The sequence below is a fragment of the Crinia signifera genome, chromosome 1 (assembly GCF_055691185.1).
Source record: "Crinia signifera chromosome 1, ASM5569118v1, whole genome shotgun sequence".
Classification (NCBI taxonomy): Eukaryota; Metazoa; Chordata; class Amphibia; order Anura; family Myobatrachidae; genus Crinia; species Crinia signifera.
Genome location: NC_139217.1, coordinates 356915565 through 356933248, shown reverse-complemented (window position 1 = coordinate 356933248; position 17684 = coordinate 356915565). Strand labels below are relative to the sequence as shown.

The window sequence follows — 17684 nt, the reverse complement described above, 5'->3', positions numbered from 1 at the left end:
TATTGTTAAGGTAATCTGTATTTCTGATTTTCATGCAATGGTATTGGGTAGGAAAGTTGAACTCTGTGCTGCCTAAACCACTTAATGTATCCAGATTCAGGAAGTTCTCTAAGTGAAAGCACAGAAAAGTACAGCTTTTGTGGAGTTCCTGATAAATACATGTTTAAAGGAGTGTACACAGGGGGTTATAAGTGCTAGATCCTCCAATGTGACATAAGGACTTGTCTGAATGTTGTTTTGAACACAATGTACTGCATATAGCTAATGCAATAGTCTGTATAAACTCCCCATCAGGTATCCCTCAGGTCCGTACCTTTCCATCTCACCATAACTTAACCTAAACCTTAACACTAACTTATATAATAAAAAAGACACAGACACAAGTGCTGGCGTTTCAAAATGAATGTCAATTTATTTTGACAATTAAACTAACTATATATATAATGGTGGCGGCACCAAAGAACGGTCATTATAGGAAAGTGGGGTTAAAGATGTTACCATACACACCATCGCTGGTGATCGCTCTCCCCGGTCATCCACTCGTTGCTAGTGGTGACCACCACCCCGGGCGGGAGCATGGCCGATGACCATCGATGTCAGGAGAGAGCGACACCCCACTATCTACACACACACATCAAGATCTTACAAGGATGACCGTTCTTTACCGCCGCCGGAGAGGAAAGGAAATAGGGAAGGGTGGGCGGGGCTTTTTCAGACAGAGGAAGACTTCCTGTAAGTATGATCCTTTTCTTCCCTGTCTATACTCCTCCCACAGCTCTGATAGGCCTTGTGCCCATCCTATTAGCATATCAGCTGACCTTCCAGCGTAACCTGGGGAACCATCAGGGGTTTATGCTCACTCAGTGCTTAGTCAGCATTCGTGGTTCTTAAACTCCCCATCAGGTATCCCTCAGGTCCGTACCTTTCCATCTCACCATAACTTAACCTAAACCTTAACACTAACTTATATAATAAAAAAGACACAGACACAAGTGCTGGCGTTTCAAAATGAATGTCAATTTATTTTGACAATTAAACTAACTATATATATAATGGTGGCGGCACCAAAGAACGGTCATTATAGGAAAGTGGGGTTAAAGATGTTACCATACACACCATCGCTGGTGATCGCTCTCCCCGGTCATCCACTCGTTGCTAGTGGTGACCACCACCCCGGGCGGGAGCATGGCCGATGACCATCGATGTCAGGAGAGAGCGACACCCCACTATCTACACACACACATCAAGATCTTACAAGGATGACCGTTCTTTACCGCCAAAGCTAGGCCCTAAGCCGCAGCACCGCCACCAAGTAGGAAACGCTCAGCACTGTGCATCTAACCAACTAAAGACATCGCCCAAAAACAGAGCCACGCCCTCCGGGCTCAGATGAACGCCATCGCTCCTATACAGCGCACTCCGCTGAAAGCTGATGGCGTCATGGCGAATAACACCCCCGCCATTGGTCAGCAGATACTTCTCAACTGCAGCGTTCACCGTCTTTCGTGAACGCTCCAGGCGGGGGCAGGACACTGCATTTCTCCACACTATCCTGGATGTAATGGAGGACCACACCAACCTACATGCAGGCAAATACCGAGAAATAAAATAGAGGTCCCGTACAATCACCGAGCGTAGCTCAAGGGCAGTTGTTCGCCCTAAGTCATTTCCACCCAGGTGGAAAATAATGACCCTTGGGACCCCAAATTTTCTCAGGGCTCGAATCAGCCCTGCCTGCAGCCCTTTCCACATCATACCTCTCTCACCCAGCCACCTAACCTCCCCAGCTCGACTAAACATTCGTACATCAGATGCAATGTTTGCCCTGGAAGCCCAATAGACAAAGGAATGTCCAATCATCCAAATGGACTTAACGTCCTGTCGACCTGAAATATTTATAAAGAGGTTAGAAGGCTGTCGACAAGCTTGCATACCAAGCATCCACCACACTTGTTAGAGAGAGGAATGAGAAGAAACCGAGGCCGACCAGCTCTTGAGGCACAAAACACACCGTCTGGAGTAAACTAACAAGTACGCCATGCCAGATTGTAATTATAGCCGAATTGTGCCCCCAGACGGATGTGAAAACACACCTCAAGGCCCCCACTGGAAGTTGGCGAGCGCTTATGCGTCCAGTTGACCAAGGTTGAAAGTGACAGATAGAGCCGGCCGAATGTACCTCCGGAATGCTGCCGAGCGCCATCGACCCAGAGCTTGAATCTCTGCGTCGGAGCGGCCCTCCGCAGCCGCAGAGGTAGCAGCCCCGATCCTAAAGGAATGAGACCCAAATTCCCTAGGATCGAGACCCGTGGCCTCCAGCGCCCGTCCCAATACGTGACAGAACTGGTATTTTGTGAGCGGTGACCCATCCTCGTGCATCAACCATGCACCTGGAAGGTCCGGGCGCGCCTGGGCGAAGGCCGAGACCAACGTCACAGGACACGCCTTTTCAACCGTGCATGGCAGCAAGGACAGCCACCGCCCCCTCCCAGCCTGATCCGTCTTGGATCGTCGCAGGTGACATAGCACCGAGTCAGCTTGGACCACCAGATCGTCTACAGTCAGAGGCGAGGGCGCTCGTTTTGACGGTGCCACCAGTTCCCCAATCCTGAAGGCCCCGTGGTACGCCATCACGTACGCTGTGCGGAACAAGAGTACCTCATAGTGAGGCCAGCAGATGTCCCCCAGAGCGTCCAGCAATGCTGGAAGTAACGACATATCAATGGGGCGCCTACAGTCCGTGGGGGCAGGTGTATCCCGCCGCCAACCCCGCAGCGCCCTAGACACCAGGAAAGACCGGGACGGGTCCGCCCTACCCTGCAATGCGGAGAAAAAAGACACCCCTGCCAAGACTCTGCGCACGGAGGCGACAGAGCGACCATTGGAATATGCATTCCAAACAAAAGCCACCATGGCTTCCTCAGGTGTCTTACCTGCTTGCGGAGCAGCCAGTCTGAACTGCTCCCACTCCTGCCATCCCGCCTGGTAGCAGTGGAGCGTCCGTGGTGCGATAGCCCGCATGGCTAGCCCCTCCATTCCGGCCTGATCATCTGCCAAATATAAGAGGGACAGCATTCACCAACAATCGATGCATCGGGAGCCAGGGCCCGAAACTTCTCCCAGTCGGCCCTGGACAACGCATCTGCCACAGAGTTCTCTACTCCGGGAACATGACGTGCCACAAACTGTATGTTGAACAGCAGGCATCGCAGTACCAACCGCGCAAGCAGGCGCACCACTGGCATGGAAGCTGAGCCCTGCCTGTTAATGGAGTGCACCACTCCCAGATTATCGCACCAGAATATGATGCTGGAGTCGCGTAGCCTGTCAGCCCATAGCTCCAGGGCAACTACAATGGGGAACAGTTCCAACAGCAGCAAGTTTTTTGTAAGCCCCTCAGTCACCCATTCCACAGGCCACGGAGCGGCGCACCAAGACCCGTGCAGGAAAGCTCCGAAACCCACCCCGCCCGCTGCGTCAGTGTACAATTGCAACTGCGCATTGGTGCGGGGGCTAGAAGGCCAAATCAGAACACCGTTGAACTGCTCCAGGAAGGAGATCCAAGTGCGTAAATCCCTCTTTATCTCTGCAGGGAGACGTACATAATGGAGGGGGTGCCTGATGCCCGACATAGCTCTCTCCAGCTTTCTGCAAAAAAACTCTGCCCATGGGTATGACCCTGCAAGCAAAATGGAGCAGTCCCAGGAGAGACTGAAGCTGGCGCAACTGAAGCTTGCCTGAGGCCAGAGCTGTACTAATGGCTCCGCGCAGCCGCGAAAGCTTGTCCTGGGGGAGGCGGCAACAGGCCGCTATTGTGTCTATCTCTATCCCCAAGAAGGACAGGCGCTGCACTGGGCCCTCAGTCTTGTCCTCTGCAATGGGGACCCCGAACTCCCTGAACAGATTCTGTAGGTAATTGAGCAGGTGCCTGCACCGCTGTGAATCGGCAGGGCCCACACATAGGAAGTCATCCAAGTAGTGGGCCACGCTAGTTTCGCCTGAACCCACCTCTACGCACCAATGCAAGAAACTGCTAAATCTCTCGAAGTAGGCGCAGGAAATCGAGCAGCCCATCGGTAAGCACCTGTCCACGTAGAAACCCGTGGGCAGGCGAAAACCCATGAACCGGAATGACTCTGGATGCAGGGGAAGCAGGCGAAAGGCTGACTCAATGTCCACCTTGGCCAGCAGGGCCCCGTGTCCATGGCTGCGCACTATGTCAAGTGCCTGCTCAAACGACTGGTATTGCACGCGGCACAAGTGTTCAGGGATGGCGTCATTAACAGAGCCGCCCGGTGGGTGGGACAAGTGTTGGATAAGCCTAAACTTGCCGCTAGCTTTTTTAGGGACTACCCCCACCGGGGAGAGAACCAGGTTCTCAATAGGGGAAAATGGAAAAGGACCCACCATTCTTCCCAATCTCACCTCTTTTTCAACCTTTTCTAACACTATCCCAGGCATCTGTATTGCGGATTTTAAATTGCGGGGGGGGCGTGCTACCACCTCCCCCTGAATTGGCAAACGGAAGCCCAGGAGGAAGCCTTGCTCTAGGAATTTTGCCTCCTCCCTACACGGGTACCGTCCCAGCCATTCGGCCAAGCGGTCAACCCGCACAGGAGAAGGGGCCTTACTGAGGTGTGCCCCCAACCGTGGAAGCCTGGGAGGTGCCTCCCTGCTTGCCTTTTCTGCAGTCTCTAAAAGGGTGATTGCCCCAGCATTTGGAACATGCGTGCTTAAACTTGCACGAGGCTCCCAGGGAGCAGCCAGCTCCGTTGAAAGCGAAGCAACGCCCGGCGGGGGCCCCCCCCGCCCTGCCGCGAAAGGGTTGTTGTTGCTTGCGGGGAGCGGGGCTGGAGGCTGGCGCGGCCGCTGCAGCAACTGCAGGAGCAGCCGCCGGTTTTGGCCCCATCCAGATCTCCACGTCTTTGCACCCTAATGCCATAATGGCCAGCCCTGACTGCTTGCGGCGAAAATTCTCATCGTATGAGCGCCAGGAAGAGTCGGCCTCAGACAGGAACATCTGATGGATCATGTGCATGTAACGCACCATGTTCATGTGCTCCTGCGGTCTTGTTTCTAAGTAACAAGCCGCAAACATGAACATGCCCGCCTGCCACCGGTGATAAGTGCAGTAGGCCTCCTCCCCAATACCGCCTCGCCTCTTTGCCGCGCGATATTCCTTCTCCGCCTGAGCCGTCATGGTGAAGAAACTGACGTATTTCCCGTCGTTAATGCGTTCTTGAACGCTGCGCCTAAGTCCTCTGAGAACTGCTGTGTTCTCGCACTGGACAACTTGCCCCCTAGGGAACAATGGAGACCCCGAGCTGCCACTGGAGCTAGAATGCCTTCTACGCCTGTGCCTGCGGCGCCTGCGTGATTTTCTGCCTCCCTCACCCTCTGATGACCCTGAGTCTGATCCACCTGAGGAGGAGGAGGTATGCGCGGCCCTACGCTTGCGCCGCTTGCGCTTATGAGCTGACCCACCTGAAGTACCCGCCACTGGTACAAGGCTCATCTGTGGGGTATCGACCACCAAACCCACTGGAGGGGTCCCAGAAGCCACGATATCCCTCGCGGTGAGGGGGGCCGTAGGTCCTGCCATCGCCGCTGACGAGGCCGGGGCCAGGGAAGGGGTCCCTGAGGGTGTCAGAAGTTCCTGACTGTGGGCCGGGGCCCCCCCCCCGGGAGCAGGTGACTGCCTCATAAAGTCTGACAGTAAGGACAAGAACTGCTGTACCCCCCCTTCTGCGGCCGCAGGTGGTGGGGGTGCTGGCATGGGAACTGGTGCAGCAGGCGCAGAGGCCTGAGTACTGCGCAGGGGAAGCAATCTGGCCCTTCTAAGGATCTGCCGCCTTGCTATATGCAGTGAGGACCTCATCCCTAGTGGCCTTGTCCCCCTAGGTGTCTCCAGAGGGGGTGGTGGCACTAATTGGGCCCTAGCTGGCCCCTGACCCCCGCCTCTGGCCCTCCCGCGGCCCCTAGCCGACCTGCTGGGGGTAGAAGTGTCCACTACCGATGTGAGGCCCATCTGTGGCAATCTGGATGCCAGGATGGGGATGGATGAGGGGCGAGTAGTCTGACTGCGCCTAATGGCGCCCTGTGAGTGTAGAGGGGTGGCCTGAGCCTGTATCCCAGCGCCTCTGGCGCGGGTAACCTGTCCTGGCCTATTCTGAGCTTGTGTCTGCAGAGGGTTGACCGGTGCCTGACGGCGCCTCTGGGAGCCCTGCCGAGAGCTGGCCTGTGCAGTCTGCCCCACCGCGCCCCTGGCACTGGATCGGGCAGAAGGCCGCGATCCAGGCCTTGGGGAGATGCCGGGCGTGCGGGGGCCTAGCCCACTCGCACGATTATATGCTGCACGGGCGCTACCCCCGCCCGACCCCCCCCGGGCGCCGCGACCCCTGCCGCGCGCGCCGCGGCCTGCGTTGCCACTACGCGAGGTCCGGCGTCGGGCCGCGTCATCGGCCGGCGCCGCGACCGTCGCGCTGTGACGCGCGGGCGGCACAGGAGCCGCAGGACCCCGCCGTGATCCCCGCCGGTCCCCACTGGAACCACCAGGGACCGCGCCGCTAGGCCCCGCAGCCTCCCAGTCCGCCTCCCCAGCATCAGCAAGGCGGGCGGGCGGGCGGGTCGTCCTACGCGGCCGGTAGGCCATGCTCAGAACCGTTAGGAAAAGGGGGTAGATAAGAATAGAGGGACAGATCTAAAGGATGGACAGAGAGAAAGAAGCAGAATGTGAAACAAGAGACACTCGTATAGAAAAAACACCAATTTGATTGCTGCACAGCAGCGCTTGCCTGATCCAGCTACAGCTTTTTCAGACAGAGGAAGACTTCCTGTAAGTATGATCCTTTTCTTCCCTGTCTATACTCCTCCCACAGCTCTGATAGGCCTTGTGCCCATCCTATTAGCATATCAGCTGACCTTCCAGCGTAACCTGGGGAACCATCAGGGGTTTATGCTCACTCAGTGCTTAGTCAGCATTCGTGGTTCTTTATGTCACTCCCATGGCAATAAACGAGCAAAGGTTTGTCATTGTTTTTAAACAGTGAATACATCTTAAAGTATGATAACAATGCAGTATTTCCTATACTGAATTTACTACCTATTTAATACTACCTTGCAAAAAAAAAAAAAACATAACAAGCACCCCTCCCACCACCCCCTGTTTAACCTTGGTACATTGCTTGTGTAAGGGATTTAAGGCTTCCAACAGCAAAAGCAGAGACAAGGAAGGAGAAGCTTATACATATAGTCACTGTTTGCATATAATAACTTATAAGACAACTGATATCTAATAATGGGGCAGATGTATTAAGCCTTACCAAGAGATAAACGTGAGGGTGATAAAAAGAGATAAATGTCCAGCCAATCAGCTCCTTACTGACTTTTTTCAAACACAGGGGCAGATGTATGACCATTTGATATGGCGGAGAAGGGGTATCAGCGCACGTTCTGTGCACTGATACCGCTTCTCCCCCATGTATGACATTGCCAGCGTGTGGTAAATGGGCGCTATGCGTTCTGCCCGATGCTGGTTTTGGCTTAGCCAGCAGCAGGCTGGCGTAGCCCTATCTAAACAGCATAGACAGTCCTGTCCCTGCTGTTAGCTCTGGGCTGCGCTGGGAAACTTGTGTGAATAGCTAGATCCCGCACATGCCCAGTCCAGTCGGCTGGGGGAAAGGAGATAGCGCATCGGTGTAAACTAATGCGCTATCTCCAGGAGGGGACATCGCCGGAGGGGGGAGTTAGAGCTCCCCCGCTTTGGCAGACAAGATGTTAATACATCTTGTCAGTCTCCCCTCCTGCTTCACCTAGCTAATGAGGAGAAACAGGAAGTATTATAGGGGCACGACAAGAGCTGCTATAATACATCTGCCCCACAGTCTGTAACATGGTAGTTAGGATGTGATTGGCTGGACGTTTAGCTCTCTTTATCACCCTTGCATTTATTTCTTGTTAAGGCTTAATACATCTGCCCCAATGTTATTTATACTGAAACCATACCTCCCAACTTTGTCAGTATAGGATGCGGGACGCTGCTGCTGCGCGCCGAAATTTTCATGGGGGGGGGGGGGACACGCCCCCATTTTGCCGCTATGGGGGCATGACCCAGAGGCTCTGTGAGCCTCTAGCCATGCCCCCAGCCCCCTGGCTGCGGGAATAGACGCTGTGCGCATGCGCACAGCGTTTATTCCCAGCTGCTTAGCAGCTGACAGGGGGGACTCCCAACAGCCCCCCCACACCGTGGGACACTGCGGCCCGCGGGTGGGACAGCGGGACAGGCCCTGACAATCAGGACTGTCCCGATAAAATCGGGACTGTTGGGAGGTATGCTGAAACACTAGCTGTATGAAGGTAAGATTAAAGTTTAAATGTACTTCAGAGATTCTCAAACTTCTTTGCTCTAGTCACATGATAAAAGTGATTACAGGACTCCAGCAAGTTACCCTAGAATGGCAGCCACATACACTGTAGCCGCAGTGCAGATTGCTTGTAGCAGCAGAGACTTCTGGGCCGGAGAGGAGAGGCAGAGCAGTAGAGGGGGGCATAGCTGCCTGATAAACTCCTCCGATCTCTAAGCCAGTGATCTGAGGAGTGTGAAGTAAAAGATAATTCAACGTATTTTTTAGACTCCTTGGATCCCTGCTAAAAGCGAACAAAGTCCCTGACTCAGTAACACTCAGAGCGGAGTACCTGTGCAGATGCCGGCAAAGAATAACTTTGGTGAGTTGCACACTCGGCGGGCCATTTATTGTGGGGAGGGAGGGCCAGGGACGGAAGGGTGTGGTGACGGTGCTGGACCATGGGTATGTCCAGCGTTTTATGGATGTTCCCATTGGTACACGGGACGGCCAATGCCTGCTGGGGGCGGGAGAGCGGGCGGCTGATGTCACGGGACCTGCACCTTTACTGTAGGTTAAAACAGAAGTATAATATGCAGGCTTATGTGATGTTATCTGCTTATTGGTGGTCACATGCATCTATTACACAGAAGCTCATTGTTCTGTGTATAAACGGTAAATCATCTGGTGGAAGAAGCTGGCCAAAAATAGGCAAAGTTGAGGCGTCCAAGGTAAACGCAGGCTAGCTAGGAAAACCATCCATAGTGCCCATATGAATAAATGATGGGGTTGTGATACTGAAATTAAGGTACTTGTTTCCTAGCACGGCCACAAATCTTATGGATCGTGTACCTTTAGTTAAGGTACACGATCCATAAGATGGACCCGATTTCCTTTGAAATCAGGTCCATTTGGCCGGCTAGGATAAAATATCGGGGGCATCGCGTCGGTCGGGACCGTTAACAATGGTCCCGTCGCGACCGACGCGATGCCCGCGATTTCCCCATAGGCTTCAATGTTAAAAAATATTTTAACATTGAAATCGTGTCGGGAAAGGTAAAATATCGGGGGCATCGCGTCGGTCGGGACCATTAACAATGGTCACGACGCGATGCCCCCGATTTTTCCATCGGGTTCAATGTTAAAATATTTTTTGACATTGAAATAGTGAAAAAATGTGAAAAATGTGAAATGGGCCAATATGACCCATTTCACATTATAGATGTCCCCGTCGTCACCCCACGATAGACGCCAACCCGAAGCGTGGCGAGCGCAGCGAGCCCGCGAGGGGCGGCGGTGCGCGTCCTCCGACCTTTTCATTCCCCTACTATCCACGTCGGCGTGGAGTTGAGAATAGAATAGTGTGGCGAGCGCAGCGAGCCACCGAGCCCGAAGCGTGGCGAGTGCAGCGAGCCCCGCGAGGGGACGCGGATACCTTCACAGTTATACGCGTCCCCTCGCGGGCTTCACAGGTGTCCGTGGCGTCGCGGACACCTGTGAAGTCCGCGAAGGGACGCGTTTACCTGTGAAGGTATCCGCGTCCCCTCGCGGGGCTCGCTGCGCTCGCCTCGCTGCGCTCGCCACACTATTCTATTCTCAACTCCACGCCGACGTGGATAGTAGGGGAATGAAAAGGTCGGAGGACGCGCACCGCCGCCCCTCGCGGGCTCGCTGCGCTCGCCACGCTTCGGGTTGGCGTCTATCGTGGGGTGCGGTGTACGCCGTTAAATTTGGGGGGGTTGGGAATATTTTTACATTGAATACAATGTAAAATCGGGTCCCAGGGACCCGATTTACATTTCATTAAAAAAAAAAATTGGGTCCAAAATCGGTCGGTCGCGACGATCGCATCGCATGCGACCAAATCGCATGCGATGCGATCGACCCGATTTTTCCGACACGACCACCCCGATGTAAATCGGAGTGGCCGTGCTAGGAAACAAGTACCGAAATTAATTTCATGGGGTGAAGAGCGCATGACATTGGCAGATTTGCACCAGGTTATCAGAGCCGATTCTCCCCATAAACTGATTGGGGATACCCTATTTGAAAATCAAACACCACTTCATTTATGATCACTCAGTCTAATTAACACATATTTTGATTCCTAACTGTAGGATTAAGTCAGGGTTGCCAACTTTTGAAGTCGCCTTTCCCGGAGAAGCCCGTAGAGGAGACTTTCAGCATGACTTCGGGGGGGGGGGGGGGGGGGGGCTTGTGTGTGGCATCGTTAAGCCCCGCCCCCAGGATGGGAAATAACCCGGTTTGCCTACCCTCCCGGAATGGCCGGGACCCTCCCGGCCATTCCGGGAGGGTAGGCAACCCTGGATTAAGTGGTTACCTGCGCACTGGGCTTGATTGGTTTGGTGCTAGCAGCTGCACTTGCCATGAGCCCAGTTCAGCCAATTGTGGGTTTTTTACAATTCCCACAATTGTCAGTCATCACTAACTCCCACAAAAGGAGCAGAGTGCAGCACTACAACCATACTATATTTTGATTCTTGCATAATTAATCCTGAAGGGGGCCCTATCAATTTCTGTAGCAAACCATCAGGATTTTAAAGAAATTACAATACACATTTATTCTGCATATTATATCAGTGCTGCATACCAGTAAAGTACATAGGATATGTAGCATATATGTCAAAATGCACATTGTTTGCTGTTCGTAATCTTCTCCTGGGGAATTTGAGGCCTACATTGATTCAGGAAACCATAACACTAGGACAGGCATTTTCAAAGATTGCAGCCACAATGTTTATTTTAGGTGGGGACAATTTAATGCATTAAATATAACAACACCATAACTGTATACAGAATACATACTTTCTCACACAATACAGAGACAAGCCTACTGAGGCTATTATGGCAAGCCATAAAAAACAGGCTTTTCTAGGTGGTCTTGGAAGTGCAGGAATTCCACCCACATATAATCTGTAGGTTACAAAGCTGGCTCCATTACAGACTGATGCTTCTGTCCATCCACCCTGATTTCCTTTTGGTCCAACCCTCAAATACCCTTAATCTTAATAGTGTAATGATATAATGAAATGTGTAATTGTCACATGTATTAAGCACTGCACAGTCCTGATGTAATATACCTTTTATAAGTCATATAAGTAGTATGAGCAAGTAATTTAATTATTATGAAAAACCAGAATGTTAGGATGCACCCATGTACACGCCAGGCAGACACACACATGCATTTACACAGAATGAACAGTATTTTATCAAACGTCAATCTTTTTTTTTTGTAATGTAATGCTTTATAGATATATAGGGTGACATTCTATGGGATGAGATTTGTGTTTTTTGGCGTTAATTAGTAAACAAAATGGCGATATCGCATTTTTCCGTCAAATCGCCTATTTAATAGGATGCGCTAAGGGACTGAAATCGCATATTATGTGCGTTAAGGCATGCGGACCAAAAGTGCGAGATAAATTCGCATTTATATCGCATCCAGATGTTTTCGTACAGATAAGTATACAAATCGCTTATTTAATGCAATGCGTTTTCTCAAATCGCACTTTTTAGGTGTCTAATAATCGCACTTATTTCAGACCAGGTTCTGTTTAGCGATTTGGACCAGAACTCATTTTGGTCAAGTGCACACATGGTTAATTTCAGCACAGGTGCCCTCATTTTCACTCAGAAACACCCCTACATAAACCCCAACATCATTAAGGACACCTGTGAGGGTTTGAGACATGGAGATTTTGCAGAGTGGTTTGGAGTTGCTTATCTGTGATGTGGCCCATTTGGAGGAGCTGCGCAGGAGGGAGGAAGCTGCGCGCCAGATCCAGGTAGCCCCCCGACTACTGCGTACCCCACGTATGTATCGTGCTCGGCTGTACCTGGACTCCCTCTCGGATCAACAGGTTGTGGGGATGTTTAGGCTGAATCGCATTAACCTGTTGGACTTATATGAGCAGGTGAGAGATGATTTGGACCCTTTTGGGGGAGGCAACTATGCAGTGTCTGGGCTGCACAAATTAATGTGTGCCCTCTACTATTTGGCCACAGGCTCCACTCAGTCTGTGACCTCATGGTCCATGGGGGTATCACAGGCCACTTTCTCTAAGCATTTTACTCAAGTGTTACTTGCTTTAAAGAAGTTGTGGCGGACATACATCAGATTCCCCAGTTCTGAGTCGGAGTGGCAGGACCACAAGTTGGCTTTCTATAGACTCTCAGCATTCCCGCACGTGCTGGGAGCTATAGACTGCACACACATTGGGATTCGGGCACCGCACATGCGGGGCCACGTCTACGTCAATAGGCGTGGGCGGCACTCCCTGAACGTGCAGGTTGTTTCCAATGCTCACCTCAAAATCCTGAGTGTTGTTGCAGGCTTTCCTGGGAACTGCCACGACGCCTATATTCTGAGGCACTCAGCCCTCTGGAACCGATTTACCAACCACCAAATGCCAGAGGGCTGGCTACTAGGTAAGTACCTTTTTACATATTACCCTGTCTGTCCTTATTTGTACCTGCTCTAATGTGTGTGTTTCCTGTTTCACAAGCATAATGTTCTTCTACCAGTGTCTCCTGTTTGAAAAAAACACAACACATGCCTTACCATATAAGGCAATCACTTCCTATCTGTGTTTTAGGTGACTCAGGATATGGTTGTGTTTCCTGGCTCATGACACCTTTGCGCTCCCCAGAGGGCCCTGCAAAGCACCGGTATAATGAAGCCCATATTGCAACCCGCAATGTGGTGGAGCGCACATTTGGAGTTTTGAAGAGTAGATTCCGGTGTTTGGACCGGTCATCGGGTACGCTGCTTTACCACCCTGCCAAAGTAGTGATGATCATCCAGGCTTGCTGCATGTTGCACAACATAGCCCTGTCCCAACCTGCCTATGTGGAGGAGGAACATGCAGCAGTCGTGCAGGAAGCCCAACCTACCACACCTCGTGTAGTGAGGGGTACGCAGAGGGGGAATCTGGTGCGCACACACATCATCAGCCGTTACTTTTCTGGTAAGCACATGTGCCCTGTATTCCAAAATGTACCTTTGCTGTAATTGTACTCATAAACAAATTATTTACCAATACCATCTGTTTCCACCCACTTTTAGCCTAATACACAGAGCCCAACGGATGCAGCTGGTGGTGCTGACCTATCCCTTGCCTGTATTAAGCTTGTAAGTACATTTGATACATGTATGAATAACGTTTGCTGAAAAACATGGCTCACTGGTGTTGTGGAACTACACGTGCCAGCATGCCCTGACACACTATAACCATTACAGTCCAAACCATGAGTGTCAGAGCTTGCTGGAATATGTAGTTCCACAACCTTTGATGGGCCAGGAGTTACCCCACACTACTTTACAGCAATCCCATTGTCATATACCATTACACTATGTCATAATTCACACATCAATTGGTTGATAAATAATACACTGACACAATGGTTTGCGGTTAAACATTTTTACTGCAGTATACTATGCCAGAAGCAATCTGCATTTTTGCAAGTAAAACATTACAACTGTCGGGGGAAGTAACAAAATGTATTGCATATTACAAAATGATCAAAAATATGAGCTATCTTCGCCCACCATCAGGCAACCCTACACCACTTCTAGAACCTGCACCCAGCCCACCACGGGTCCTAATACTCCGACGGGGTGGGGAAGTGGGGGAGCCACTTATTGGGGTGCTAGATACACTACTGAGAGTTGATGCTGCGCCACCTCCGACATTGGCTTCCAGCTGCTGTAGTTGGGCCTGCATACCTATTAAGGCATTGGTCTGCGCTGTGCATGATTGGCTTAGTGCAGCTATACTTTGCGCAAGGCTGCCAATATGGCTATTCTGTTCCCTTACAGCAGAAGTTAGATCTGCAAAACGGGTGTCAATGCTATTAGCAATGCGCACATGAGTGCCTACACCTACCCGTACACTACGTGCAATTTTTCGTAATTGAAGAAACGTGTCACGCATGTACCCCTGGATGTTACCTATTTGCAGGCTTTGGGAGGCCATAAATTCGATTTGTTTGTCCTTGAAATTGACCAAGGAGTTAGCTACTTGGGAAGCAGAAGCTGCTGTATGGGGTGTGTTTGTGGGTGGGGGGGGGGGGGTTGGGAGACACCCCACTTGGGGGAAGATCACTCTGTGATGAGGTCTGTATTTCCTCCTCTGCCGCAAAGGTCTCCACCGGTTCAAGAATGATGTCCATTTCGTCTAACACCATCATTGAAGAATCTGTTTGATCTGTCCCTAGTTGTATAGTACCTGTGGATACAGATGAAGAGGTAAGTACTGATGCATATATAGGCCAGACTCTCTTCAGTACTGTTTTAGAAAGGGCTGGAGATGCTGGACGCACATACCTAGGGGTCTTATGTACTTACACATGTACCCCCATACAGCATGTAACATTGACATTAATAATAAGTCACATGCCTAGCTCAGATTACATTCATTTCCGTTGCAATGTAGCAGCAGGAGATGAATGTAGTGTGAGATATTGTTGATGTGATATGGGTGTGTGTACTGTATGTGTAATGGCGTGTTTTTTGTTCTTTTACCTGCTTCCACAGATTCAGCAGCAACGGGCCTTCTTTTCTTGGATGCGTGAGCACTTCGGGATGGACAATCTGTGAAAGGAAAGATGGGCAGCCATTATGTACTTTGCAATGGATAACCATTTTCGGCAAACATGCATTGAAATGACATTAATGGACAATACTTAATTTGGAGAAGGACTACATTATTTATTCCCCACATTTTTTTTTTTTTTCTTTTCACCAGATTATTTTGTTAGAGTATTATTAAACTATTGTACACATGACAACTGTTGGATAATCTGTGGTATGTAGGCATGGCAGCTAAACCACCAGTACACCTCTGTGTTTTTGGCCACATACATGTTAGGCTGCTAGAAAGAATGTTACAGTGTTGATCAATATGAGCAGTTGTGGAACTACAAGGCCCAGCATTATGAGCAATTTTAAAGTAGGAGCAGGCAATTTCTTGTGCATGACCTTGCTGGGCTATGTAGTTCCACAGCAGCACTTTACTTAGCATGACAATTCAAGTGAACATTACAGTTAGAAAACATTGGCATGTATGTTTAAGATTGCATATGGTCACACTTACCAGCTCTGGATGGCGTTTGCGGCCTATCGGTATCCGCCACGTGCATGCCAGGCAGGACCTCAGGGGGTATGATGCGCTTCAACTTCACCTCATAGGATGTGTAGCACACAGTGGTGGGGCTTCCTCCGCCAGTCTTGGTGGCCTCCTCCAACTCCATGGCCATTTTACTTTTCAGCTGCCTTTTGATGTCATTGAATCTCTTCTTGACATTTCTGACCAGGCGCTTGTGCTGACTTACAGCATTCACCGCCTGGATGATGTCCTTCCACATAGCCCTTTTGCGCTGTGCAGTGGTCTTATGGTGAGTTTTGCCAAGTAAACGGTCAAACACAGGCATGATAGCCCGGATAAGTGCAGCATTTTCCTCGTAGGAGAATCTGACCTTTCGGCCACTTTTTGTGCAGCCAGCTTCTACCTCCTCCTCCTCCTCCTCCTCCTCATTTTCTACTCCAGCCATGTACCCCTCCTCCTTCATGCCAGTGTCTTCCTCCTCCACACCTCCATCTTCCTCCACCTCTGACATGTGGCCCTCCTGTAGCTGCTGTGGGGTATTGTCAAGGTCTTGGCTATAGGATGGGGATGCCAGCGGATCCTCCACCTCCTCCTGCTGGTGCTGGACGGCCAGGGCCTGGTCTGGGGCTGGCCTTGCTGTGGCCATGCTGCCTGCCACACTGCTGGCTCTCCCACTTGGCTGGCTGCTGCCACTTCTCCCTCTGCCACTGGTCCCTCTGCCACTGCTCCCTCTGCCACTGCTCCCTCTGCCACCAACACCTCTTCCTCTACTCACACTGCCACTGCTCCTCTCCATGCTCCTTATTTCCTATCAAAGAGTGAAATGGCGCCAGTGCCCCTTTATATAGGGGGTGTGATGCATAATGGAGGGGACAGAGGTGGGCCAATAGGTTGGGGGGTTCTTAGTCATGCGGAGACAGTTTTGTAAATCGCACTCCGGTTGGTCCAAAACTCGCACATGACCGGCGGATGAAATCACACTTTTTTGTTACTTAAAATCGCACCACTTCGCCGCAAATCGCACCACTTCGCACTTTTCAGCCACCAAAGCGCATCACATTAAATATGCGAATTATTACCAAAAAATGCGATTTTAAAAAGGTCGAATAGCGGCGATGTGGTGCGAAAAAAAAACATGCGCATTTATCTCAAACCATAGAATGTCACCCATAATGTTAGAATATAAAGTTTGTGAACTAAAATGTATCACTATTCTGTTACTACTGTAATACATATTTTTATTCTTCAGTAATTGGTTCTGTGTATTTCACTGAGGATCTTCCTTCTGGCATGGATATTAATTGTTTGATTCTGGGTCGGCACTGCTAGCCAGACATTACATAGTGCCGTCTGCAAGCACGGCCACCCCATTTCCTGAGATCTAGAGAACCTAAATAGCAGGAAACCAGTCCCCAGAAAAAAACAATGGCTGGCCCCCTCCTGCACACTCCCCCCTGGGCCTCAGCTGCCTGACACTGCAGGCTTAGTCAGTGATGTATATGCTGACAGTACTGTTGTTATGGGACACAGTCACTAGGGTAGATTTGCATATACACTGTTTCGGATACACACCTGTCACCTGTATAAGGCAAACAGGACTGTGGGGTTAAAATGACATTAAAATGTCTGTGCTTAATAGAGCTAAGGGTACAGCAATAGAAATGAATGTCTAAACTGGAGTTGCAGGGGCATTACTGTAGCACAGGGGTGGGGAACTTTTTTGGGGCCAAGGGCCATTTGTAATGGGGAAAATGCTTTGGGGGCCATATATAAAAAAAAAAAAACTTACAAATTGCCCTGCGGCAGCCATCCCACACTCTGGTGGCTGCCGCTGAATAGCACTCCCAGTGTCCGGCTGCTGCAGATTAAGAGTCAACTCGCGAGAGCTACCAACCTCTCGCAAGAACTCCCCCGTACTTGACCCCCGGCCAAGCAGCTGGGTGCGTGGGCGGGCCACTCAGCCGGCCTATGGGGGCCTTTTATGGCCCTCGGGCTGGAGGTTCCCCACCCCTGCTGTAGCAGGTGCTATTGTTATGGTGATTAGGTAGTCTGTCTCCAAGGCTGACCTAACCTGCACCCAGCTCATCATTGTCCACCACATTCCTGGAATGTCCACCCTCCCAACACGCGGTACACTATGAGACATACATAGCGGTGCGATGGATAGAACTTGCAGGTAGTACTATGGAAGAATTGAGGAGATAATGTGTCCTTT

At 50.9% G+C, this 17684-nt stretch overlaps 2 protein-coding genes across 2 annotated transcripts; both read right to left on the bottom strand.

Moving 5' to 3' along the window:
- Positions 1–293: 293 nt before the first annotated feature.
- LOC146009142 (uncharacterized) lies at positions 294–6987 on the bottom strand. The gene is made up of 2 exons (XM_083149226.1): positions 5485–6987; positions 294–3050 (listed from the first exon to the last, which is right to left on the bottom strand). Exons 1-2 carry the CDS (start codon positions 6650–6652, stop codon positions 2125–2127), a joined length of 2094 nt encoding a protein of 697 aa, XP_083005352.1. The 5' UTR covers positions 6653–6987; the 3' UTR covers positions 294–2124.
- A 6679-nt stretch (positions 6988–13666) lies between these two features.
- LOC146007343 (uncharacterized) lies at positions 13667–15794 on the bottom strand. The gene is made up of 3 exons (XM_083145694.1): positions 15458–15794; positions 14887–14955; positions 13667–14590 (listed from the first exon to the last, which is right to left on the bottom strand). The coding sequence occupies exons 1-3, from the start codon at positions 15792–15794 to the stop codon at positions 14376–14378; spliced, it is 621 nt and encodes a 206-aa protein (XP_083001820.1). The 3' UTR covers positions 13667–14375.
- Positions 15795–17684: the final 1890 nt, after the last annotated feature.

Bases quoted from the DNA above. Each gene is read 5' to 3' on its own strand.
- LOC146009142 (XM_083149226.1), bottom strand. From the start codon at position 6,652: ATGGCCTACCGGCCGCGTAGGACGACCCGCCCGCCCGCCCGCCTTGCT. The intron at 3,051-5,484 runs GTGGGTCAGCTC...TATATTTGGCAG, and splicing joins ACCAGTGGCGGGTACTTCAG to ATGATCAGGCCGGAATGGAG.
- LOC146007343 (XM_083145694.1), bottom strand. From the start codon at position 15,794: ATGCCTGTGTTTGACCGTTTACTTGGCAAAACTCACCATAAGACCACT. The intron at 14,956-15,457 runs GTAAGTGTGACC...TTCCTTTCACAG, and splicing joins GCAAACGCCATCCAGAGCTG to ATTGTCCATCCCGAAGTGCT. The intron at 14,591-14,886 runs GTAAAAGAACAA...CTGTATCCACAG, and splicing joins TGCTGAATCTGTGGAAGCAG to GTACTATACAACTAGGGACA.